The 25,997-nt window shown below is 38.7% G+C and overlaps 3 protein-coding genes across 4 annotated transcripts; all 3 read right to left on the reverse strand.

Annotated features, from left to right (window-relative positions):
• Positions 1 to 362: 362 nt before the first annotated feature.
• On the reverse strand, positions 363 to 869 carry LOC139130310 (carbohydrate sulfotransferase 1-like). The gene has a single exon (XM_070696066.1). The coding sequence runs from the start codon at positions 867 to 869 to the stop codon at positions 363 to 365; it is 507 nt and encodes a 168-aa protein (XP_070552167.1).
• A 3,638-nt stretch (positions 870 to 4,507) lies between these two features.
• LOC139129466 (kelch-like protein 24) lies at positions 4,508 to 10,784 on the reverse strand. Of its 2 annotated transcripts, none has more exons than XM_070695098.1 (2): positions 9,527 to 10,784; positions 4,508 to 8,188 (listed from the first exon to the last, which is right to left on the reverse strand). In XM_070695098.1, the coding sequence occupies exon 2, from the start codon at positions 7,739 to 7,741 to the stop codon at positions 6,716 to 6,718; it is 1,026 nt and encodes a 341-aa protein (XP_070551199.1). In that variant the 5' UTR covers positions 7,742 to 8,188; positions 9,527 to 10,784; the 3' UTR covers positions 4,508 to 6,715. The 2 variants fall into 2 exon arrangements, with proteins under 2 accessions (XP_070551199.1, XP_070551198.1); XM_070695097.1 differs by having other exon boundaries at positions 7,741 to 8,188; positions 9,527 to 10,422.
• Positions 10,785 to 14,106: 3,322 nt separating this feature from the next.
• LOC139129467 (uncharacterized) lies at positions 14,107 to 24,763 on the reverse strand. Its single transcript, XM_070695099.1, has 6 exons — positions 24,617 to 24,763; positions 23,700 to 23,802; positions 22,986 to 23,457; positions 22,185 to 22,271; positions 20,957 to 21,553; positions 14,107 to 20,371 (listed from the first exon to the last, which is right to left on the reverse strand). Exons 3-6 carry the CDS (start codon positions 23,275 to 23,277, stop codon positions 16,974 to 16,976), a joined length of 4,374 nt encoding a protein of 1,457 aa, XP_070551200.1. The 5' UTR covers positions 23,278 to 23,457; positions 23,700 to 23,802; positions 24,617 to 24,763; the 3' UTR covers positions 14,107 to 16,973.
• Positions 24,764 to 25,997: the final 1,234 nt, after the last annotated feature.

Consider the following 25,997-nt stretch of genomic DNA (forward strand, 5'->3'; position numbering starts at 1 on the left):
CAGCTGAGCGAGTCGAAATTCGCTGAATGACTCTGCCTTTTCTCTAAATGTTAGCAACAAGTTTCACGGTGATTGAAGAATTCAGGACTTGGCGAACAGCATCGGTAGCAGAAAATGTCACCAAAAGCGCCATTTTCTTTGTCATTTCCTGACTTTGTTTGTTTGTTTGTTTGTTTGTTTTTTCTTAGGAAATATGAAAGGATATATCAAAAGATCATTGACATCATGAAAAATAAAATAACATGCCGCGGAAAATTCGTTTTTGACAGTGAGACTATAATTACCTCTGGCATGATCTTTCACCGAATAATGTTTATGATTCGTTTCAAAATTGACGGACGGTGATAACACATTAAATAAGGTCACAATATCGTAGGAACTGATAGATTTCTCAATTCAGCGAGCGAATCGAGCTTCCTGTATCCAAAAACAGCCATCGCGTCCGAACATATTCTCTGAACATCTTCAACTTCGGAGAAGAGTGTCCGATACCTCCAGGTATAAACCATCGCTTTGGAATTCCGCCTGGTCTCCATGACTCCGTAGCGAGCCTTCAGCGGGGCGTTCGTGTTTTCCTGTATCCACTGCGTGACGTCAGAGTGTATACCAATCTTCAAGAAGTCGTACACTTCTTCTGCTTTGGCCTGTGGGTCAAAGGAAATATCTTCGTGACGGAGTATCTTCACACGGCCTCTCAGCCAATCGGCGGGGTTGGATATTTTCTCGAAGTTGAGGGTCATCCAATCGCAATACTGCTTTACAAAGTCGGCGTTCAGCATCGGGATATCGTAATCACTGTACTCAGCGGGCGAGCGATAACTCGAATGACGCTCCAGTGCCTTATTTACGGCGGTGCGTTCCGTACCCATCCGTAAAGAGAAACTAGAAGAGCCCTCGGGTCCCGAACCAGGAACATGAGCTTCAAAGTCAATCAAGGTCGGACACCAGCGGTTGTAGTGAAGACAGACTTTGTAGCCGGATTACCTTTGCGGCGGAGTGTCGATATTTGGCACACGTGTTCTTCAGATCGGCAACCGTGACGTTGCTGCGATGTTCCATAGAAAAACCCGTTTCGTTCGCTGTCGTTAGCTTCAAAACAGCTTTGCTTCGCGAGTAAGCTAGACTCCACCTGAGAAGAGCCTCGAAGGCTCCGTTCGCGTCTATGATGTCGCAGGTGTATATCTCGGATAGCATTTTGATGCACGCGTCGCGCATTTTCGCGCCTCTCAGTTTCAACCTATAGTCTACCGGTAGAATCTCAAGCGCGCGAAACGGCTCAAACCAATACATGAAGTCGGGGTGTTGGTTCAGAAACTCTCCGAGGAACGTCGATCCGGTACGACACTGTCCGACGATAAGTACTGCTGTCCTCTTCCCACCCTTCGGGCTCTCGGCCTGTAATAAACGTCCTCTGCCGATATTTTTGTCAAGCGCAAAATTGTAGTCGAGCCTCCCATTTTTGTCGTCAACACCTCCACGCTCGACAAAATCACCCTCTACACCGTTTTGATGGCTCAATTGTAGATCCTGGCGACGTATTTGGGTAAGTTCTTGCGCATACATCGAATCTGAGGACTGGTTCCGCTTGAAATCACTGATGTGAACTCTACGACGTAAAAATACAGCGACGCTCCAAAACAGGCCAGCCCATAAATAATAGACACTCGCCTCCTGATCCTCATCGTGATGGTGTTCGGTCGGGTGTCCAAACTTTGATGATGTAGTCAGCTCAGTATCGCTATTCAAAACTAAAGTTGCGGGTTTCGAAGTCGATTGTTTCCGTGGGACGACTGTAACCGCGGAAGGAATCCTTTGGTCACCCTCAGAGCTTCGCCGTCCGTTGTACTGTGAAAGTCTGCGCGGGACTTATCGATGTGTGCGTAGGGTCACAGGGGTTGACATTCGCCGCAATATTTTACGATTGACACCAATAAAACCCTTGAAGCACTGCACCATCCTGACAACCTTTCAATGGCCAATTTGTTTGGCATCAGCCGTTCTCTGACACATCACAAGGATTAACACGTCATCTTCGATATATTATAAATTTATGTTTAATGCAGGTGTTGATGATAACGACAAACTAATCGGCATGTCGGCGGAGCGGAGCTAATATTATTTATTGAAGCGATGGTAAAAGAACAGACCCTGGTCTAATTGCTTAATAATTCTAAAAAGATGCTAGAAATGTTACAATTTCTTTGAAATTTATTACTTTCTCACCTATGTATAAACTTCGCCAGCCAAACGGCACATGATGAAATACTATAGCAGTCGGCCGGCCAGATTTTTCAACCGACACTACACAGACAAATGAGAGATTGATAGAGATATTGAATAGAGATATTGAGATAGTCAGACAGACAGACAAATACTAATCGACAGACAGACAGAGAAGAGTTTCAAGGTCATTCAATCACTGAAACATTTCCAAAAAACATCATTTTGGCAATTCGGTCAGACGGAAGACAACTTGAAGACAATGACTTTAACACTGACGGAATGTCAAGGTCAAGTTGCCAAATATGAGACACACGTCAAACGACATTTATTTTATTTTATGCATGATAGTTTGTTACACCTGGTCGTTCATTTTACGCAGCAGCAAAACTGAAATGATTTTTTTCTGGTTTGTTCGCTTGAGTGTTTGATGGGTTTTGCACCAGTGAACGTTGTGACGTCATTGTGTGACGAGGGTCTTCATGCACGGAATGACGTTTTCAAGCAAGTTGCATCAATTTATGATGATAGAGTCATTCCAGGGCACTCAAAATTATTCGGCGACAGCATAATTACAGCTTATGTAGACTTTGAAGACAAAACAGTGAGCATTGCGTTTTAACATTAATGTAGATTACATAGGCAAATGCACATCATACTACAGAGCTTTCATATCGTCTGGGATATTCCAATTTCTGGTTATTACGCGAAAGTTGCCACGTATTGATAACCAAATGTAAATATTTGTAGAAAAGCGCATTCATTAAAAGTCTGCCGATTTTTATTTAAACAATTGAGATTGGTATAAAGTGCGAAAATTCACAGGAAGGACAAAAAGGGTCGTATTCATCTGGAGAAGAGGGGGGGGGGGGCTCCGCCCGAATCCAGAGAAACCTGTATATCACTGGCATGGGAATCCGCAAATGAATGACGTCACGAGATGTAAATTGCAACAAAAGAACAAGACGATTTTGCATTTCTCATGATATGATAGTGTGTTTTAACAGTAAGTTGAGGTAGGGAGCGGGGGAGGGAGGGGGGAGAAGGGCGTTTGGGATCCATCATAGTTACCTCCACCTGTCATTTAACCCCAATATGCCGTGCGCATGCCCCCACCACAAGTTGATTTCAGTCATGCCCTTTTGACCTTCATACTTTAATTTGCCATTCATGTGTAAACGTTTCGTTTTTCATTCTTATCCCACATCCGTCATTTTCGAGTACCGATATAAACACGGTTATCTACACCGTAACTGGTTCGAAGAAAACATACCTCGGTAGATAGCGCCACCGCCGAGCACGTGTCAACAGTAGAGTGCAATGCGTTTGTCGTGGCGGAGTCACTCCAAAGCCGCGCCGTTGAAAGATAGAAATGGATTATCGCTCTCGTGTTGTTACACGTGGCAAATTTTATAAAGGCAAGGGGTCACTGTTTCACGTTAACATTCATAGCAGCAACAAGCTATCACTTGTGGTAAAACACGCTTCAGGCACACTTGTCAAGACAAATAAATCGTTGCAATATTTTTTTTCTAGTCTGTTGTTTGCTTGGACTCAATTTGAAGCCTGTGAAGTTTTAAAAAAGTTTCCATCGGCTTGTTTTGTGAAATTCGAAAATTTGATTTCCCCTTTGGGCTTGCAAGCATCTTTGAAATTCAATTATCGGTAAGGTTTGGGTCATTTTGTTTCAGACCCGATATGACACCAAAATTTGCTCAGTGTTCCACTGATTTTTCATACTTGACTTTGAAAGAATGGTTGAGGCTTCCTTGAAGATAGTTTTAGCAAAGATTTAAACCCTCACCCGCGAACGGTGCACTACAAAAAAGTGACTCTGTTGGCCCTTCAGCAAGGACGAGCACCATGAGGGTGTTTACAAATCAATATTCACAAATAAACAAACAAACCACCAGTCTAACATGGAAAAGCCTTGCTTGGAGAGGTCTCAATGCATTGCTCATGCATTTCTTAGACAGAAATCTCATATTCGGGATCCGACTGTACAGTGTTCAAAGAGTACCCCCTAACACGATTGGGAATAATTTGGGATAATTGGATGGTAAAGTAATGTCTGTTTAATCTGCAAATGTAATCTCACCTGCTTTTCTTTTCACCTTACACACTTGTTTTTATGAGTAATTAGTAATATTGCAAAATTCAGCTATACGGCACCGAACACTTTGAGAAATTTAAAAAATATGAAAATCAATTCTCCCAAATTAGTTCCAATCGTGTTCCCCTGCAATGGGAGATGCAAGAAAGGTTTGACAGATTCAGACTCAATATATTGAATTAAATGTTTTAATGGCAAAGAACGTAATGAAATTATGCATATAATTTGTCTGTATTTCAAATAAGGCCTTTTGTTTTGCATCCATTAAAGGTCTTTGAAGATAAAAGGTTCCAAAACACACAGAAAAGTTTTCAACACTCAAGTTTTATATTAGAGAAATACTTAATTTTTACCACATTGATGTCGGCTGTAAGAATCGAACCAAAAGCTTGTTTTTCACATTTTATAATTTGTACTACAATCTGAAATTCTGCAAGAATGAATTCGTTTTAAACACATTTTACAACAACTTGTAAAGAATTATTTTTTCCGGCTCTGTATAGCCGGCTTTTAGATTAACCACACATTTCTGCATCTGAATGAGTACACAAATGTCTTAAATTCTTCCCGCCAAAAATCTACGTGTTTATCAGTTCTAGTGTCGACCACTCAATACTCGTTCCATTTTTTTCGACTTCCTCATTTTGTTATCGCTGTATTCCTTGAAACTAACAAGTGACGTTGTAATATAGACGTGTGTCCTACGGAGGCCAACGCATGAAAGTCTCGCTCGTCCAAAGCAACAATTTATCGATGATCTATTATGTTGTCAAACACGGAATCATAAAAACGAACATAATGCTGAACATCAAAAAAGTGAAAACGTCTGCTGAAGTACAGTATGGCGGTTAACCCTTTGAGCGCCAAAGTCTATTTTTGTCTCCTTTATAAAATAAACCCAAGTCAGTTTTTCTCAGACTTTTGCCAAAATTTGAGAAAAAAACTGTAGCTAATGAAATGTGATGTCCAGTTGGTCCAAAATTATCAAAAAATTACAGAAAAATTCATGAAAATTGGTAAAATTTTGCACTACAATTTTGGCGGGAGAAAATTACATTTCTAGAACGTTGTAACAGATGTCTAGAATTAAGCATCGAAGCAATATTGGCGAAGTTTTATTGAAATACACAACAGTATGTGGTATTTTATTTGCATTGCAATGATCTATGCAGCATTTTTATGATAGATACGACACGCAATATTTGCAATCATTCTATAAAAGTCACGTCAAAAATGATTTAAAGCCCTGGCTTAACATGCCATTCAATTTCCAACTATAAATTTAACACGTCTGCAAAAGCGAACAACGGACAGACTAGAAAACTTGAAATTTTAATGCCCTACAGCAGGGAACCATAATCAAAAAACACAACAAATAAAATTTGAAAGAGTCTCAGAGTTGACGTCCCCTCCTAAAGGGAAGGGACTATATTCTTTTGAAACAAGTTTTATGAACTCGGTTGGGGGCGAGGAGGTTGTTGCCGATATTTTGATCGAAAAGGATACCTCGTTTCTTGATACTTGAACAACTATATCTAAAAACAATCAGTACTGACTTTTGTAACAGAATCGGGAAACATGCGAAATGTTTCCTGGTGTGTCCTAAATGTGACAGATGTTATCGACACATACTATGTGGCAAGGACATTTCTTTGGTCACCTATCTTTAGGGATGTACCATTCAATTAGGAGGGGTAACTAGAATGAGAACACCCTAATTTTATTCGCCTTTCAATCTAGGTTTCTCATGCTTCGTCACTGTACGCAAATGATCAAAATTATCCAACAATGCTATACTTTCTTCCTATTATATCAATGAGAATATGAATTGGAGCGTCTGTGACTTCCTCGGTGAAACAAAAAGTAACAAGTTGGCAAAAATTTTGTCAATTATTTTTTCATTGAGTTTGATGAACACAATGATACGGACCAGTAAAACAATGGCATAGGCTAAGCTTAATACATGATCCCTCATCAGTGGATTATCATCCTATGATAAAGCACACAATATTTTCACGTAGGAACGTATCCAATGTCTGGAGGTTACTCGGTTGGCGATGAGAGCGGGCGAGCAACATTTTTCGATGAATCATGTAACGCTGTCTCTCTTCTGCATTTTCTCTTGTGTCTACATGTCTAAGTCCGCCATCTTTAGATGCTGAAGTAAAACTAGAGGGTCTTTACATTGGTAGCATTTCAAAGGTGACCTCTGTACCAGATTATATTCGCATGCCTTTGAGAATCACCAAGGCCGCCATATTGACACAATGCTGAAAGTCAGTTTTTACAACCATAAGTCGCATCTTCTTGAATGTCATTATCTAAACGCATATCCCCTTCCTCACCTGCTCATTACTCAACCTCTCCCCCGTTCCAACCTTCCTATCGGTATTTCTCGTCTTCTCCCTTGCCTCCTTTTCCACCCTCCTTGCCCTCCCTCCCAGACTGGTTGCCGTTGGCAGCCCCATCAGTTGTCCCCGCGGCACTAGGGGACGATACAGGGGTAGTCTGCGAAGATTGGGCTCTCCCTTCTTCGTCAACACCACTTTCAGTGACAGTAGTATCATCATTACTATGTCCATTTCCTCCAACATCATGTTCATGAGATTGCTGTCGGCTCAGTTCTTTCTCAAAGGTATCGCTACCAATGGTTCCTTCCTGATATTCGGAATAGTCATGGTCACCGTTTTCTCGCTGGATGTCTGGGTACGCTGCGATGTTGAATGTAAAATCTTCAAAGATCTGTGCATCCATGTCTGAACTGATTGCGGCGTTTTCCGAAGATTGTACTGGGTTTCCATTAAATCTAGACACTTCCGCATTTGACATATCAGTATAGTGTAAGGATGCTCCGTGTCCCGATGTTTCACCCAAAGAAGACTGATAATCAGATCCTGTGGCAATATCTCCAGGCCGTTTGACATCTGTTGGTCTACGCCGGTTGTCATTTTCGGAACTCTGTCCCTGGGCATCATGATCAGCGCCACTGAAACCATTGCTATTAACGGTTGCTTGCTGATTGTCATCATTTTCTTGGCCATCACTGTAGCTTGATCCGTGATTATTGTGATCCCTGGTGTCTTGCTGGTCAACATTTTCAGGAGTGCCACTATCACCAGGCAATAGGGCACTGTCAGTATCCCTTGAACTGTTGTCACCCCCGTCTCCTTGCTGATTGTCAACATTTTCGGGACCCGGATCACTATGAATCGGTCGTTTGGCATCACCTGGAGTCCTTGAACCGTTGCTTTGCCTTGGTACTTGCTGAATGTCAACAACTTTGGCACCATCACTATCACTGGTTTCGTGACCATTGCCAGTACCTCTGGGACCGTTTGCCATCCCTTGTTCCTTGCGGATTGTTGGGATTTTCGGGACCATTACTATGAATCGGTCGTTGGCCATCATCTGGAGTCTGGGACTGTTGTTTTGCGTTCGTACTCCTGACTGTCAACGTCTTTGGCGCCATCGTTGGGACGGTGGACCATTGTCAGTGTCCTTGGGTCCGTTTCCATCACTGGTTCGTTGCTGACTGTCTGAATTTCGGGGACTGCCGCTACTACCGGGTCCCTGGCCACTGCCAGCACCTCGGGAACCATTTCCGCCAGTGGATCCTTGCTGGTCTCCACCTTTCCCAGGCCCACCTTTGGGCGGAGGTCCCCTTTTTTGAGTGCGTCCCTCCTGTAAGCGGCTCAACGTTGCTAATAGGGGCTTCACTGGGCACCCGGTGTAATTCCTCTGTTGAAATCGCGGATGTTCCGAAACCACTGGGTTTCTGCTGCAATGGTACCTATAAGCTTCAACAAATAGAGCATCATATAATGCTGAGAAGTGCTTGAACAGGGTACAGTTTTCCTGCAAAGAGATGAAAAAGAGGCATAAAATATTGGTAACCTGTTCAGTATTGTTTTTTTGTTGAAGAAGAGCAGATCTGAGAATGATATTCTGCAAATATTCATCCGCATTGTGTTCAGAGAATAACTTCTGTCGCATAGACTGGTTCATCATGTAAGTGATTGAAAGAAATACAATGTAATGCAGATATTGTGTAAATTAGCAGATACAGTGTAAATTAGCCACAGAAGATTTTGCATGATATGAAAATGATAATTAATATTTACATAATATTCACAAATTTAGATACAATGGTCACACAGACTGTGGCGTTAAGCCTTTGAGCGCAAAAGTCAATTTTTGTCACCTATATCAAAATATACAGTGTATACACCAGTTAATTTTATCTAATATTTGTTACAATTTTGATAAAAATCTGAAGCCGATAAAATGCGATGTTCATTTGGTCCAAAATTGTCAAAAAATTAAAGAAAAATTAACAAAATTGGTAAAATGTCGTACACTATAATTTTGGTGGGAAAAATTGCAGCCCTCAAAGGGTTAAAATGTTCACACGCCAGCTTTGTGTAATTGTGTGTGTCATGTGTGGACAATTCCAATATGGCTGTCTTGCACTAGTGATTAAGTTGTACTCCCATATGGCACTAATACTTGAATGCATTCAGATATTAGTATCGCATAAGAATAACAGTAGCACGCTGATTACAGACACTGCTGACATTCAAGTTGACAAAGGCGAAAACAACATTTTCTTAATGTCAACAATATTTGTCAAACAGTCCTGTAACCTCTTGTGACCTATGAAAGGTTCTGCCTCATTGCTTTTACAGATCCGCAACTTTTTGTATGGCCATTGTTTGATATTGCTGGTCAAGGCCATCTGAAAAGCAAAATGTCTCCTGCTGCATTTACCATCATTGCGTTCACATTATTCGGCTCTTGATGATAGCGATGTATTCGAAAATCACTAATATATCTAATAACACATATTCATCGTCTGTATTAACAACAAAATATAACTTCATGTTAGTGTACAAAACATTCAATTGCCAAAATAAGAAGTCAATCGCCGAAAGATCATCGTAATCATCATCATCATCATCATCATCATCATCATCATCATTACAATAAGAATCATAACAACAATCATCCTTTTCCTCATCATGGTCTGTTTATTAAACTATATCTATCTGAATCTCTCTCTCTCTCTCTCTCTCTCTCTCTCTCTCTATAATATAAACTGCCATACCTACCTAGACATCTACATGTATTTTCATATTGTGATGTTTGTGTTTAATGATGATGTGTGTTTGTTTATTTTGATTGCAACCTGCTCACCTGAATATCATTTAGCTGATCGACAGACATCATGGGAAATCGCACATACTCGAGAAACTCTGCCAACCTCGTTCTAAGTTCTGCTTCGTTGTCGTTACCTATCTGGTACTCGTTGAGCAGCCATCTTGTCACGGCCATGTATAAGCTGTATTCGTCCTTTAGGGTCACATCTGAGCTTTTCAGGAGAGTAAAAACGTCCTCGAAGGAGAGTCCGAGCCAGACAGTGGGGCAGTTGATCACACTCCCGAGCATTCGCTTCATGGTCTTGAAGCAGATTTCCCCAATATATTTCAGGTGTTTGTTGGCACGCAAGTTTTGATCCAAATACCAGCGGAAGGCGACCTCAACGTCTGCGCTGGAATCATCCAAATACTCCCTCAAAAACTCGCGACAGGCGACAGCGAGATTTTTGACTTTGTACTGGTAGGAAAGAAGAATCATTGGCACGGCGTTTTCGACGGTAAGTTTGAGCTTGCCCGTGTAAAAATACCGGAAAAAGTCCGCAATGTGATCAACGCAATAGGAGTTGTGGTTGACCTCATTCGCCCGATGATAAAGGTCACCGCCGATCACGTCGTCAGCTGATTCAAACAGAGTTCTGATCACTTCGCTCTGTGGAAACACGATTGATCGGTGGAGATGAAATTGCTGGCCGTCGACACACAGACATAGATCACTGAGCTCAGGATCATTAAAGAGATTTCCAATGATTTTGAGAATGTCGTCCGCGTGACACACATCTGACGACGCGGACATGTTGGTTGCAGACTGTGGATTTTCGCGGAACAGGACGGTTAAGTTCGCTTCACTGATCAGACCTACTACAGTTTCACTTACTTTTGGAGCGTACTGCTCTTTCTGTATGCCTGCTGTGGTCTGTCACGATCTTTCTTCGTCCTGTGCTTGTAAACGCTGAAGCCCTGTTTGCTTGGAAAGCGATTCCGCGATACAATACCCACGCCGATGATTCAAATTCTTCAAATCTACCTGTTCTGCTCGGTACGCGGTACGCCCGATGTTAGCAGGCCGCAGCTCGCTGCAACGTCACATACCTGCACGTCCTGGCACTGCGAAATCTGGCACCAGAAACGACGGCTTCACATTTGCGAAATCCGACGTTCCTTAGCTCCACAGTTTCATATTGCCGAAATTCTGTCACGCCTCTGTCACGTTGAAAAGCAGAACTGTCACCGGTCGGTCTTTCAAATCCCGCGTGAAGCAGAATGCGGTGGTGCGGGGGTCTTTTTATTTTTCACACGCACTTCACAGAACTCATTAATATTAATGAGGTGTTGTGTACGCTTTGCAATGATACAGTTTCCAATGAATTTAAAGTGAAAGAATGAGGAATACTCTTTATAAACTATGACTAGAAAGCCTAAAAATGAATTTTATATGCTTCCCAAATGACTGTACCCGCAATAGACATTTTGGTTGACTGTCGACCGAATATAGTTATACCATACCGATAGCCAAGTGCGGCCCGTACACGTACGTATGCAGTGCCACCGCGTTGTGCATGTACGAACCCGTTATGGAAGTGTGCATTGTGTAGTAAGCGGGGTGGACTGATCAATTTTACCGACCACAAAATCCTAGAGGGTCAAATTACTTTTTTAAACAGGCTATTGAAGGCCCCTAAAAAAACACTTTTCTTTCCATGGCGAGGATCGGGCCCAGTGTTCGTCATGTTACTCCCCTCCCCAAGAAAATAATAAACGGGTGTATCATGCTAGCACGTGCTAGCTTCAAGGTAATACATTACCAGGTTCATGGGACATTTATGAATTACAAAGTTATGTAGGACCATCCTGAACCACTGATAGTTAGTGGTGGTACCGGGTGTCAGGAATGGATAAGCGTGCCCTGCTAGCATGATACACCCGTCATTATTTTCTTGGGAGGGGCAATCGACAATTAGGATAAACTGATAATTATAAGAAAAAAAAAAGAAAGTGAAATTTTAGCTGTCTACATCTAGGCTTTGTCCTCTTTCTGATACCAGGAAATAAAAGTGAAACAGATCCCTATACAAAACCAGTCTCTCCCATGTGGTGAATTAAAATGTGAGATTGATAGAACACTACCAAAACGTGATCAAATGTATTTCATCGTCCATCGTAGAGGGCTACAAATTGGTAGTCTACTGTACTGTAAGTTAATTTCACTTCAGGTGCGCTTTGAACTATTTTCATTCTATTGAAACGCTACCAAGGATATCCCGGTTGGAAATATATAGTACAATCAAAGAGCGGTGTGCAGCGAAGACTTGCAAAAGAATATTTTAAGAAATTTGACGTTGGCAGCCGATGGTGTTCTCTAGTCTAAATCAATTTCCTACTTCTTCGAAATATGGAGTTGATCAAAGTCTTGATTTTATCACAGAGCAATAAAATCCGCATAAAAGCATAGCAAGGACGACTTTTAACGTGTTTTTCTATGTGATGTATGTCAAACACTAAGGTAGACCGGAAACATGTTTTCCTTCGAATCATTATTGTCTGCTCACTGTCACGGTCACCTACAACATATGCTATCACAAAGAAAATGATACAGCATAATTTTCCTTAGTAAACTAACAGCATGTACTAACAAAAGTGGTATTTACGTTATATTTCAAAACAAAGTGAAATTTCCATTACTCTGACATGTGCTGTACGTGATGAGACCAACACTACTGTAGTGAAAATTTTTGCACTGTACATCAATTGCGTGTTTCTATATATTGCTATTTACCTATTGGTATTTGTGCTTTTATTTATGCTTATATGAATGAGTTTGCTCGCGATATTTTGTAATTTTATATTATCAATATTTTCTCCTTTGGTTTCCGAAAGTTAAGCCTGTTGACATAAACCGGTTTTGGACTCTTTTTTCGAGAAGGAACGCCACCAGTTTATTTTGTTGTCACAGACACAAGCGAAATGTCATTTTGTTTTCGCCACGCGAATAACACAGACAAGTGGCGTGACCGTTTACGTCACAGGTCATTATTCATTCACGGTGGTGACCCGAATAGCAAAGTTGTTCCCTACTTTGGAACGCCACCTTTTCTCAGCGCACGTTGCATAAATACTGACCCACGACGGTAAGGCCATACAAAATATATAAATTGTTTCTAGAAAGCGTTGCTTCACTTTGCTGCTTTTGGAATTGCGTTAAATTGCCAAAACACTTGTTGTACACTGAGCTTTGATTTGCAAGAGGCAATAGAGACGACGTACCACATAGTTCAAGAATTGATCATTTCAGACATGCTCTTTCTATCTTGAAGTGAGAGGCGGTCTTCTTGATACGTACTCCACTATTTTCACCCAGCCTTCAGTATAGTGTTTTCATAAACGACATGCAAAATGTGTCGGGTCACTGGTACAGAGAAAGTGCAATTCACAGAGGCAATTATATGTCTGCAAATAACAGGAATCGATTGTCCAAGTGCCTATTTCAAGATTGGTTAAAATAAAAGAAGCTATGCTAGAGTGAAAAACAGGGGTCAAATTCTAGACATTGTTAAAAAAGTAAACAAAAAAAAAACGTGGGGCATGTCATATGTTACACATTAATACCCTTCCAATCGGAGTGCCCCTTCTGCTGGGGAACCATATACTATACACCCAAAGGAGCATGAGAGGTCATTACACTTTCATTAGTTGGATGCTGTGGAATTCAAATTCGTGAAGTTTTAACCGACAAGGTAACCACGTCCGTATTTAAGCTGGCATTGATGTAACACCCGTCAATCTATCGCAGCTGTCCTATAATTTAGCAATAAGGCCCCCTCCCGGGTCATAATGGATGAAAGGAAACTTTGCACAACATTATGTACGAGGCGAAAGCGAGAACATTATAAAGTGCGAAGTTTGCTTGAATCCATTATTTGCCGGGAAAGGGTACATTGTTGATATTATGTTGAAGCAATCAAAACGTATTTTGACAGAGTCACGATGACATTATCATCAAAACATTTCAGTTGCTTTATAATTGACCTAGTTTTTTAACCGACTTTTTAATAACGCAAATACACCCTACGGATAGACAATAACACTCTGAAATCTGTTTGTTATGGAAACCACATGAACATTGAATATTATTTGACGGTTATCAGCGAATATAGGGAATGTTAACGAAAGACTAGTCCACTATAAATTTGATAAATGTCGTCACATTTCATTTACTGAATAACATTCATATAAAAGATGCATAAACCTAAAACCAAATGTGGGCTTTCAGCAGGCTGCTAAGACAATCTGATTAAATAGGAATTGTCAAATATTACAGTCGCAAGACACACACTGCCAGCAATACTCGATAAACAAAATATTCAAACTATTATTTACAATTATATTAGTCACAAAGTAAACACACTCTTGGAATGTATCGCCGTACAAAAACTAAATACTTCAATATTTTCTTTGACCCTCTCACACCGTTGCCACATAAACAACGCCAGCAGTGTTTTGATTGACAGAATTTACAAGCCATTGTCTACAAGATATTAGGATTGCAATTATTTTAAAATACCTCCTACACCGATGCTCTATGTGAGTGGAATGAATGCAGATCTCATTGGAAAGTCAATTAAGACGTATTTTTATTTGCAAAAAAGTAGTAGTTCACACTTCTGAAGCATTTTCATCAATAAAAAATAAAATAACATGACAGAAATTGGTAAAATACTAATTTTTTTTTTAAGTTTAGAAAAGTAGCAGGCAGGCCTAAAGGTTATATCTTTATTGTTTGCTCCTCTAAATCACTATCACCATTCTTGAATATCGAATCAGAACATATGCAATACAATAATGTATGAAAGGAATGCACAAAAATAAAACTCTTAAATTAGATTCAGCTGATGGACTTGACCTAGAAATACTACAAACATATACTTCTGCTATTATATTTTTCTCGTTAGTTAGTTTTCTCGTTAGTTATTATATAGCTTAAAAGAATTGAGATAAAAAAGCAGTAGTCTAGACTAGTACATGAAACAGGATAAAGTATTTAGCGGTATTGTATTTGAAGTCTAGTTTGCTTTTAGGACAATACAAGACAATATAAACTGATCCAATAATCATTTCCATTCAAGGTAATACATTACTAGGTCCATGGGGTATTTGTGAATTACAAATTTAAGTAGGACCATCCTGAACCACTGATAGTTAGTGGTGGTACCAGGTGTCAGGAATGGATAAGCGTACCCTGCTAGCATGACACACCCGTCAGGATTGGTCCCAAAAATGTCGAAATATCGCTTTTAAGTGATACAATATATAAATCACTGTAATAAGTCAAAGCCAGGAATGCTGTCACTGATCATTTGAGTGACCAATGTATCGTATTTGGCCACAATGTCGTCATATCTACTATAGAACTTTTTGAAAGTCCTCACTCGTCTTCTTGGCGTGTGTCCCTGTCTCACTAGTTTTGATGCCAATGAGCTGTGTGTCATTGCAAAAATCAAGTTAGGAATCACAAGCTCTAAAATATCTGACAAGATGAAACACGTAGTGAATAGAATTACATGAAATATCAAGTACAATATCCACTTTCAATATAATTTCATAGATTGAAGTCAGTGATGTACTTTAAATTTGTACTAGGAATTCTGTCGCTAATCTTTTGAGTGACCGAGGTCAGTGAGTACTTTGTACTATAGTAAAAATAATACCAGTGTTTCATAAAAACTACAAATTATCGATATATTCCTCCAAGCAGCACACTTGTGCCACATAATTGGCTTTGTTTAGCTGGTGAAGTACAGCATTTTCAGCTATTTCTACTTAGGAAGAAATTATATTTTCTGAACCAAAACGTTTTGAGAAACGGTTATCTTCTAACTACCCTAATGACACGCTTTTATAAGAACATATGTTTATTCGATGTACAGTATTCTACAAATGGCCTAGGCAAGAGACATAAAAAGAGAGATTGGATCTCAGACAGAAACAAATATAGAATCAATACAGATCCCTTCTTACATCTTAAAAAACTAGTAGTAAAAGGCTTAAATATACAAAATATACATCATGGACAAAAAGATCAGGAACTTCAATTAAACAATATCTCCATGTCATCGTTATGACATTGAATCACTATATGACATATCTCTTACTGATTTTACTGAAGATCACTCGCCTCAGTACTGTTATTGTCGATGCACTTTACCTGTTCACCTCAGTTCCCTGTAAACAGGTTCACAATCGCTACTGATAACAAAGGTTTTATGCGAAACCATGGTTCCGCTTTACAGTGTGACATCTTCCTTGCTTTGCAACACATTGCTAATTAGAAATGTTTCCGGTTGATAAATATCTTTGAAGATATGGCTATTTCGTTAATGTTTAAGTGATATTTAGTGAAATGAGTTTATTAATATCGTACATTTCCTCGGAGTAAGTAAGGAAAAGGGTATGTACTACTCTATGGGATACTCCACAATTATGTTTTACAAGGAGACTAAAGGTTTATTAGCACCTGACTCACATTCTACAAGTTCTAAATTACACCAATAATATCTTCATATTTAACCTCAGTAGGGTGTCATCTAGCTAAAGACATGTCAGTTTCTCATCACGTATGAAATGTACAGAAATATCCTATAAGCATCTTAACGAAAACTAGAGCTGTTGGTAAAATGATTTGACAGCGATTCAGCTTAAATTATATCACAAGCTTTATTTACACAATGCATGATCATACCAACATCACGACACTTTCAACATGTACTTATAAGACAACTATGTAGAGATTTATATCGACGATTGATTAATCTCGATATAGCCATTTGATACAGTATTGAGAAATTAGGTGGCATTCAAGCTCAATGTTGTCAACAACTCATAACATAACATGAAAGATTGATTCAGCATTTTCTATCTCTCTCTGCATTCGATAATTTCTCATGGCAAAGCTTGAGATCTTTTTTTTCTCTAGCAGGGCATTAGCAAGACTAGTTGATCATATGACAAGATGGTTAAAAACATTGAAAAATACAATATGTTTTAGGGACTTGGGACTGGCGTGTTTCCGGATGATGCCCTTCATGGGACCACGACATAATTACTTAGATACACTTAAAAATATTTTATATAAAAGGTTTTTTTCTGCATACAATTACACTGATCTCATATCGGGATGAGAAAATTTATGGATTATACCATTGTTCCTTCACAAAAACTTTTTGCACCACTGCCTCCTGTGCTATTATTATCAATATCGAGATGAGTAAGTGTATTCGTTGACCTTTTTCAGTTCACTGAAAGTCAGTGCACCACTATATCTTCTACGTTATTAGGGTAGGGATTGAGATGGCGATGTATATTTACACAACTAGCCCCTTTACCAAACACATTGCACCATTGTTTCCTACATTACTAATAAAACTGAGATGAGTGAGTCCATACATTGACCTCATTATTGAACTAAAACTCTTTGCACCACTCTCTCCTTTTTATGTAACTAAATCAATGTGAGATAGTTCATACTCTTGCTTCAAAACTTCTGCTAATATCTCCGCACCACGTTGTCCTGATTTTAAATTATTATTACTAAAATTAAGATGAGTAAGTTCAGGAATTTTCATCATCCCTTCACACAATCTTTCTGCACCGCTCCATCCTATGTTGTTATGACTCAAGTCGAGATAAGTAAGTCTAAGCATTAACGCCATCTTTTCGCTTAAACACTTTGCACCTCTGTCACGTAGATTATTATGACTAAGATCTAGATGAACAAGTCTACTCACCAACGTTTCCACGTCACTCAAAGTCTCTGCACCGCTGTCACCTATTTTATTATAACTTAGGTCAAGATGGGTAAGTCTCTGCAGTAACCACGCCCTGTCACTCAAACTTGTTGCACCTCTGTCTCCTATCTTATTATGACTGAGATCAAGGTGGTGAAGTCCTATCATATACCTAATCCCTTCACCCAAACTCATAGCACCTCTGTCTTCAATGTTGTTATGACTAAGGTCAAGACAACCGAGTTCATCAAGGAACGACAGCCCTTCACTCAAACTCTCTATACCACTGTCTCCTATCTTATTATGACTAAGGTCAAGATGAGTAAGTTCATGCATTAAACTCATCACTTCGCCCAATACCTCTGCACCTTTGTCACCTATGTTATTATGACTAAGATCAAGATAGCGAAGTCCATGAATTAACCACAACCTTTCACTTAAACTTTCTGTACCTGTGTCCTCTATGTTATTATGACTAAGATCAAGATGGGTAAGTCCACCCATTGACCCCATCCCTTCAGCCAAACTCTTTGCACCACGATATCCGATTTTATTATGACTAAGATCAAGATGCGAAAGTCTAAGCATAGACCCTGTCACTTTACTCAAACTCTCTACACCTTTGTCTCCTATGTTATTATGACTTAAGTCAAGAAATGTTAGTTCACTAAATGACCTCATCCGTTCACTCAAGCTCTTTGCACAAACGTCTCCCATGTTATTTCGACAAAGATCCAAGAACTTGAGGTTGAGGTAATTTAGCCCTTCTATAAAACCTTTAAAGTCCTTGTCAGTCCAACGTTCGTTTCTGACAGTAACTTCAGCTATTTCCATGACACCGGTCAAAGAGTGGACAAACAATTCGTCAGAATCAAAATCAATAGTCTCGCTGCATGACCGATGTAATTGGTTTCTTATGTATGGAAAGATGGATGATAGATAAGGTAAATTATGGGCAACATTAATGAAAGGGCGACTGATATGTTGCTTCTGAATCTTATGAAGAACCTTAACTTCCGTCATGCCAATGTTGGTGTTGCTTAGATTTACGTCCTCAAGTTTCTCCAGCAAGAGTAGACAGTTACCAAGAGCAGCAACACCTTGGTGATCGATTTTATTGCCACTTATGTCCAAGTGTCTCATATTCCTGAAACGCTTCAAAGTTTCAGGTAAAAAGGGCCAAGTGGTTGCATCCGATAACACAGGCGTTGGTTTGCTCATATTGGAAAAAGAGGACGAATCATTCAATATATTGGCATGACTGAGATTCAAATCAGTCACTTCTGGAGAGATGCTCTCAAGTAAGGCTTTCATTTCACATCTACTTATGGAACAATGGCTCAGATCTACCTTTTCAAGCTTTTTTAAATACTTCATGCTGTCACACAACAACATTACAGCATTTTCGTCTAAAACCGTACCACTTAGATCAATGGCCTTGAGGTCTGTAAGTAGTGACACGTTTTGACACATAGTCTCTAATTTACTGCCCGATATCTTTGTGCAATTGATGTGACTCACATTCTCCAAACTTCTAATTAAACTTGCTACATCTTTAAGTGATTCAATTTCCTGAAACCCAAAATGTTGCCTCTCTGCTCTACCTGTGCATAATGGGAGAATTTCTGGTAAACCTTGAGCAATTTGATTACCTGCTACACGAACATGTATCTCATCTTTTATAGGCAGCAACACAGAACACCCTAAACTGCCAATACCGTTTCTGTCTAGGTCTAAAACTCTGAGATGAGGCATCGAAGGCAATATCTCTGATAATAAACTGCAATGCTTCCACGTCAACTCATTTCCAACCAAACACAATGTGTTGATATTTAGACTGACAGCCTCCTCAAACAAACAGTGTAGAAACTGCTCACAAAACCTTTCTCCCAATCCTGTTATTCTGAGTTTTTCTAAGTCATTCATATGGGACAATGCCTCTATGAACGTCTCGATCGTGCCTTTGTCAATCTCAGTCAAGTTAACATCTCCCTCAATGGCCAACGATGTAAGGTTTGGCTGTTGAGTCGTACCATCGCCAAATCTAGATTGAGATTTTTTACACAAGAGTGGTAGAATTCTTAACAATTTGGCGGCAACACTTAAGTCAAACGAAGTGTGTATTCTGATTTCACAACTGTCATCGGTCAAAGGATCTTCCATAATGTTTTCAAGACACTTTTTAAATTCACTAGAGAGGGACGATTCTTCACTTTCTGCATACAATTGTATATCTTTAATCAATTTTGTGTTTTGTAGGACAACAGAGAGAGCATGGATACTTTGGTTAGAGATCCATGTGCAAGATGACAGGTCTAAAGTGTTTTCATAGCCTAGCACTTCCTCAATGTCTTTGGCATAGGAAGCAGGACACTCTGATTCAAACACACAATTGCCAATCAAGCCTACACTGTCAATGTCAACGGAACTTCGCACAGAGCTGAATAAAGCAACTTCTTTCAAGAAATAGGATGCTTTGTCACCCAAAATCCCAGTTATATAAGGGAAACAATACGGGAGGTTGACCTCCCAAATCTTTGTTCTCTCTTCCCTGATTAACAGAGGAATATTATTGGGTGACAATGCTATAATCCCGCTCAAATACAAAGCTATGATATAACTGTACACATACTTGCTTTGAAAACAGTAACAATTTCCAGATTTTGTCAACAAACCAAATAGATGTCTTTCTACATTGGGAATTTTCTTCTGATCTAGCCAAGATGGATACAATTTACCAACATTTTCGATAGTAATATTCTCATTCAGGCACTCTCCTATTTCATAAAGCCTAGCTCTCAAAATTTCTCTGAGGTTGTCAACCTCCACATTATTTTCTTCACAATACATCTCTGCATTGTGCATTACAGCATACTCAGTAGCCTTTGTTACTGTCTCAGGTAAAGTATATGAATTCTTGAAATAAAAGGATATAATGGAAGGGAAGAAAAAATCTTCTTGTCTCAGCATATGCATGACTGGATCTGATGTTGAGAGTTCTATCAAATGATTGACTCTCTCAGCGTCCTGTACATGGTTTTTTACATAGATCTCCCACTTGTCGTAGTACCTTTTCCTCCACCAAGTTTCAAGAGACGCCATTTCTTTAAGAGAAAAAATGTTAAGCATTAAATAGTTTGGCAGAATAAAATAACTGAATGTAGTTTACAATAAGCACATTTTAAATTGATTTCAGTTGTGAAAGAAATTGAGAAAGGTGCATTATAATTCAACAAATATAAAAAGTTAAATAAGTGTAATAAATGGAAAGTACAATATTTGCCTACCAGCGGGAAAGGGCCCTCTTTTCACTTGTTATGCTAAACTATATTTATATGCCTGGTGCTACTAGGAGAAATGGCCATGGAACTGTTTAAAGTTTTTATGAGCCGTTGTTCATTATGTTATGCAGAGAATGTTCCATTATCATTTATAAATAGAAAATCAAGTGAAAAGTTCAAGTTATGCACCCGATGGCAAATATACACAAATGTAATTACAAAAAATGTACACCTTGAACTGTCAAAAGAAAAGTGAAGTCAGGTCTTACAATTATAGTGATGTAACAAAAAGGCTGAGGGCATACAGCAAGTACTCAAACGCGCTTCTTAGCTCTGCATCATGATACGTATGGTACTAATTAATTAAATATCGAAATAGCTGTCCGTCATATGCTACCCAATACTTACCATGCACTTTTTCTTTCAATTCCATATACTCTCCTTCATCTATCTCCAGTGTCACTCTCACAGTGCAGCACGCCGCCTCAGCCAGAGCACGTAACTCAGATGTAACAAAAAGTGCAGTCAGAGTGTCGTCAACTTTTCCATCTTTGTATACCTGCCAGAAAGATTGAACATCGTGCTCCGAAAGAAAGCTAAGCCAAAAGATAAGAGACCCTGAACCAATTTTCTCTAAGGTTGCCTTACATTGTTCAAAGCTCTCCGTCAATTGCTGAATCAAAGCAGGGTCTTTTTCTTCAGTGATACGTTTACAAACGTCATTGATGTATTGTCTGAGACATTTTACTGCATCTAGTTTCATGTACTGTTTTTCACTTTCTATTTCTACTTGAGTTATCTGTGTTTTCCTCTGGAGTTTCTTTAATTCTATTTCTTGCTTTCTAAATTCAAGTTCTTGTGCCTCCACTTCCAGTCTCTGTTTTTTGACTTCAATCCTCAGTTTCTCCAAATCACGTGTCCGTTGGTCTGTGTCTTCGTTTTCTGTACGATTTCTTTTTTTCTTTCTTGTCTCCTCAATCACAAAATTAGCTTTTGCTTTCAATCCTTCAACAAAAGTAAGAAGAAAGACGGCATTTACTTTACAGAAAAGCTGTAAATTTTGCTTGGTGACTGTATAGTATAGGTGGAAATTAAAGGAAATTATCAAAACCGAAGCTATTATATTTGAAAATTAGTCGTTAGAATTATGCCAATACTTGTAATATAATTCAAATTATTGACATTATATTATAAAATCCTATGCTGATCATAACCCCTCAATATCATAAATTTTTAACCTTGGTTGCATTGAAATATTACTGTGCAAGCATTTTGCAAAATTTGAGACAGACAATTTTCAAATTCTCAACACTCGAACCAGTATAATGGCATAAGTGCCCCGCTTGTCATGTCTTTGCAAAACCACAACTCTCATAACTGCCTTTACATGGAAAGGGTTTCCTGTAAATGCATAAACAAATTTTGTTCGACGTAGCCATTGCCAAATACAAATATCCATGTACACACCACTGTAGCTCCCTATTGGATACCGCTTTCATAAAATGTAAAACATTCTATTCCCGGGTCATTTTTATTGCGGTGATATGACGATGAAGTACAAACGAAACTCAAAACGAGTATACTTCAAACTAAAATTGTGAATCAGTAAAATATAAAAAAGCATCCGTTTACTTACTGTATGGGCTTTTCCTGTGCATGTGCAATTTCGACTTGACTCTCTCCACAGGCCACATTATCTTTGTTGATCTTCTGCTGATGCTACCTGAATGCAAAAATGGTAAGGGGTTAAATGCACCTGCAAAAATCAGGGGCTAATAAATTGTAACTGTCAGCAAATATATGCTCGCCATGCCCGCGGGAAAATAAATGGGAACATTATGCAAACAAGACAAGGGTATCAGGAAGATATGAACGAGGTCTTTTCCCGTCAATCATAACTGTGCAACTAGAGTTAAGGCTTGGCGCGATGAGTGCTGATGAAAGGAAGCAGGGCTGTGTAATACTTGTTGAGCGTCGATTCTGTTTGCTAGACTGTCTATAAATGGCTTTTGATATCACCCGGGAAGTCTTTTTTCATGGTTAACTTGTAGATGGTTGTCCTCCCATTGTGAAAATAACGAGGGTATACAGTTTAGATGACCCCCTGAATTTGCAAGGACACATTTTACGCCCGGTCTTATTACTGTAGTGACATTAATATCTAATGGATATGTCATTGTTTAAAATTTATAATTGACGAAAAGACACTGTTGTTTTATACTCCCTAAAATATTTATTCCTGTTTCGAAAGAGAAGCTCAACATGTCACACACAACTCGGGAAATAGTATCCAAGCATGAGGCGTGAATCAAAAGTACATACTATCGTGTTCTTGTAGTTTGATTTCAAGTCATATGAAGATGTGCCTCTGTGGAAAACATCAAAAAGACAAATTTCACACACACACAGTCTGCATTTAATAACAGGTACTACTTACTATTGTGAGTTCTCTGGAATTCCGCTACTTTGCCTTGTAATGGTTCTCTGCCTATCTGTTGGAACAGGTTTTTAAGGAGAACTAAATTACATTCTCCAATGTACCCATGTTTCAGTAGGTGATAGAAGACATCCGTTGCCTTGCTTATCTTCTCCATATCTTCCTCAGAAACCTGCTCGCCTCTAAGTAGGTTCTTCACTTCCCGCACATCATTCGAATCCATTGCTCGTTCTAATTCCTTGAACAAGACGTTCAGCGAGCTAATGTTACATTCCCTTGTAGGCCTTGCCATGACGAAGAATTAATCGAATTCACTGATACTATTTACAATATCACCGAATGTAAGCCTTATCGTGGCAAGGCTCGAAAATACCAAAGCTATGCGGATACAACGTCCCTGCTATGCAGAATATGTCAAGCGTAGTGCCTCTTGAAATGATGTTTGTTCTCAAAACCAACAACGACGTTTTACCTGGAAAGATAAGAGCAACGATCAATTATATTGCAATACATTCATAAATATATATTAGCAGAGGCTATTTCATGTTAACTCATACATGAAGTCATTAATATGCAGATAATAATACATGGATATCTTCACATTACCAGCTTTTTGAACAAAATACAATTACGCTAACTTTGTCGGTCAGCATCTCATGTCTAAAAACTTTCGTTATGAAACTTTGTGAACAAACAGAGAAATGATCTGCTTACCTTGTCCAATGGTTTGGTAGACTGTACGCAAAGAAGCACATCGTAAACAAAGTGAAACTATGAAAGCTCAGTACGCAGGTCTCGTTGTATACTCATCATTGCTCTGAAAGTAATAATAATTTAGTAAATCTATTATACATAAAAAATTATGAGAGTAAAAGTAGGTCAAATTTTCATGAAAATCACCGGATACGGTAATTTGGGGCGCTGATATCAAAAGATCCATTCGTTTTGTGAACATGTTACCATGGCAACCGTTGTAGCTAGAGGAACATAGGTCTCTTTCGTTCAGTTCTTGTGTGGATAGGCCTAATAAGTTGTCCGAGCAAGAGTCGTATATGTACTGGTGTCATGCATAGTGGTATACTATATCAATATTATACACAGGGTGTACATCGTACACTGTTACTTAAAACTCTTGATAGAGCTGGTTTTGCATTTGTACAAACACAATTCCTGACAGTCTCACGTGGGCTTAATGAGCAGTTAAGTGACCAAGGGTTTAAGGTGAAGCTCAGTCTTACTCAAGATGTTTGTGCTTAATTGCAAATGCTGGCTTGGGGTCCACTTTAGAAAAAATACACGGATCACAATAGGGAATGCGCATAGACGCATGTTTTAGCTGTATTGACCTAGATATTCAAACAAATCGACGGCGTACTGTGACCAAGCTTCCCGATGACCACAACAAATGACACAAGTACCCGACTTACGTTTTGAAATTAGGACACAATATACATGGATGATATGTTTGAACTTCCGTAAAGCATTAATATTAGGTCAGACTTAGGATAAATGTAGTATAAATGCAACAGCTATGAGTTCGTTTGCGTCATCAACGTCCATCCTCAGTTATCGGTATAAATAGGCGTTAACTCATTGTGTACACCTAATAATAGTATGTTAGTAGTACTTACTTTCATATGTCTGTCCTGGACGCATTATTGCTGCATCGATTTTGATTGCACTATATGATTTTAAACGAACTGTGAGTTTAAGAACTTCATGCGGAAATATCACACTTGAAAACAGCAACTATGACCGACCGCCATTTTGTTGCAAGTGCCACTGGGTAAAATGTACTTCTAAAGTGTTTGGTTAGCTTTGCTTCGCAAGTGTTTAGTTCAGTATTTACTGTTTTCTTTAATGAGGCGCTGTACCCAATACTGCGCATTTTGCTTAAAATCGCTTTATAAAGCCTCTCAAATATTCATTCACTTTAGATTAATTTGTTAATCAGAGTACTGTAAAGCCCCTCAAATGTAATGAATTAAACATTGAAATTGTTAGAACGCTACCTAAACATGATCAAGTTTATTTAATCGTCCGCCGTAGAGGGCTACAAATAGTAGGCTACTTGTAGCCAATTCCCCTTTTGTGCGCTTTGAAATAAGGAATTATTGCACATTTTCATACTATTGAAACGCTAACAAGAAAGACCCGATACAATGAGTCTACTTTTGAAATGAATAATACAATCAAGGAGCGGTTTCATCCAGGTAGAACTTACAAACATATTTAAAGAAATTTTACTTTGGCAGCCGATGATATTTCTTTAGTCCTAATCAGCTTCCTACTTCTTCTAAATATGGAGTTGATCAAAGGCTTGACTATATCACAGAGCAATAAACCACATAAAAACAAAGCAAGGAAGAGATTTATAGTGTTTTTCTATGCGATCTATCTCAAACACTAAATATGTTTTCCTCAAAAGTATTATTTTCTCCTCACTCTGTCACGGCCACCTACAATATATGATATCACAAAGAAAATGGCACAGCACAATTATCCTTATTAAACTAACTGCATGAATTAATAAGAGTGGTATTTACTTATATATTTAAAAACAAAGTGAAATGTCCATTACACTGATGTGTGCTGTACGTAATGAGACACACACTACTGAGTGAAATTTTTTGCACTGTACATTAATCGCGTATTTGTAATATATATATATATATATATATATATATATATATATATATATATATATATATATATATATATATATATATATATATATATATATATATATATATATATATATATATATATATATATATATATATTTGTTGTTTACCTATTGGTATTTGTGCTTTTATTTATGCGTTTATGAATTGGTATGCTCAAGATATTATTTAATTTTATATTACTTTTTTAATAACACAAATGCACCGTAGAATGACACGTTAAAAATCTGTTTGTTATGGAAACCACATGAAATTTAAATATCATTTTATACGATGCTGTAATGAAATTTGTTGCGCTTATCAGTAAATACGGGGAACGTTAATGAAA

This window comes from Ptychodera flava, chromosome 3, assembly GCF_041260155.1.
Source record: "Ptychodera flava strain L36383 chromosome 3, AS_Pfla_20210202, whole genome shotgun sequence".
NCBI classification, from domain to species: domain Eukaryota; kingdom Metazoa; phylum Hemichordata; class Enteropneusta; family Ptychoderidae; genus Ptychodera; species Ptychodera flava.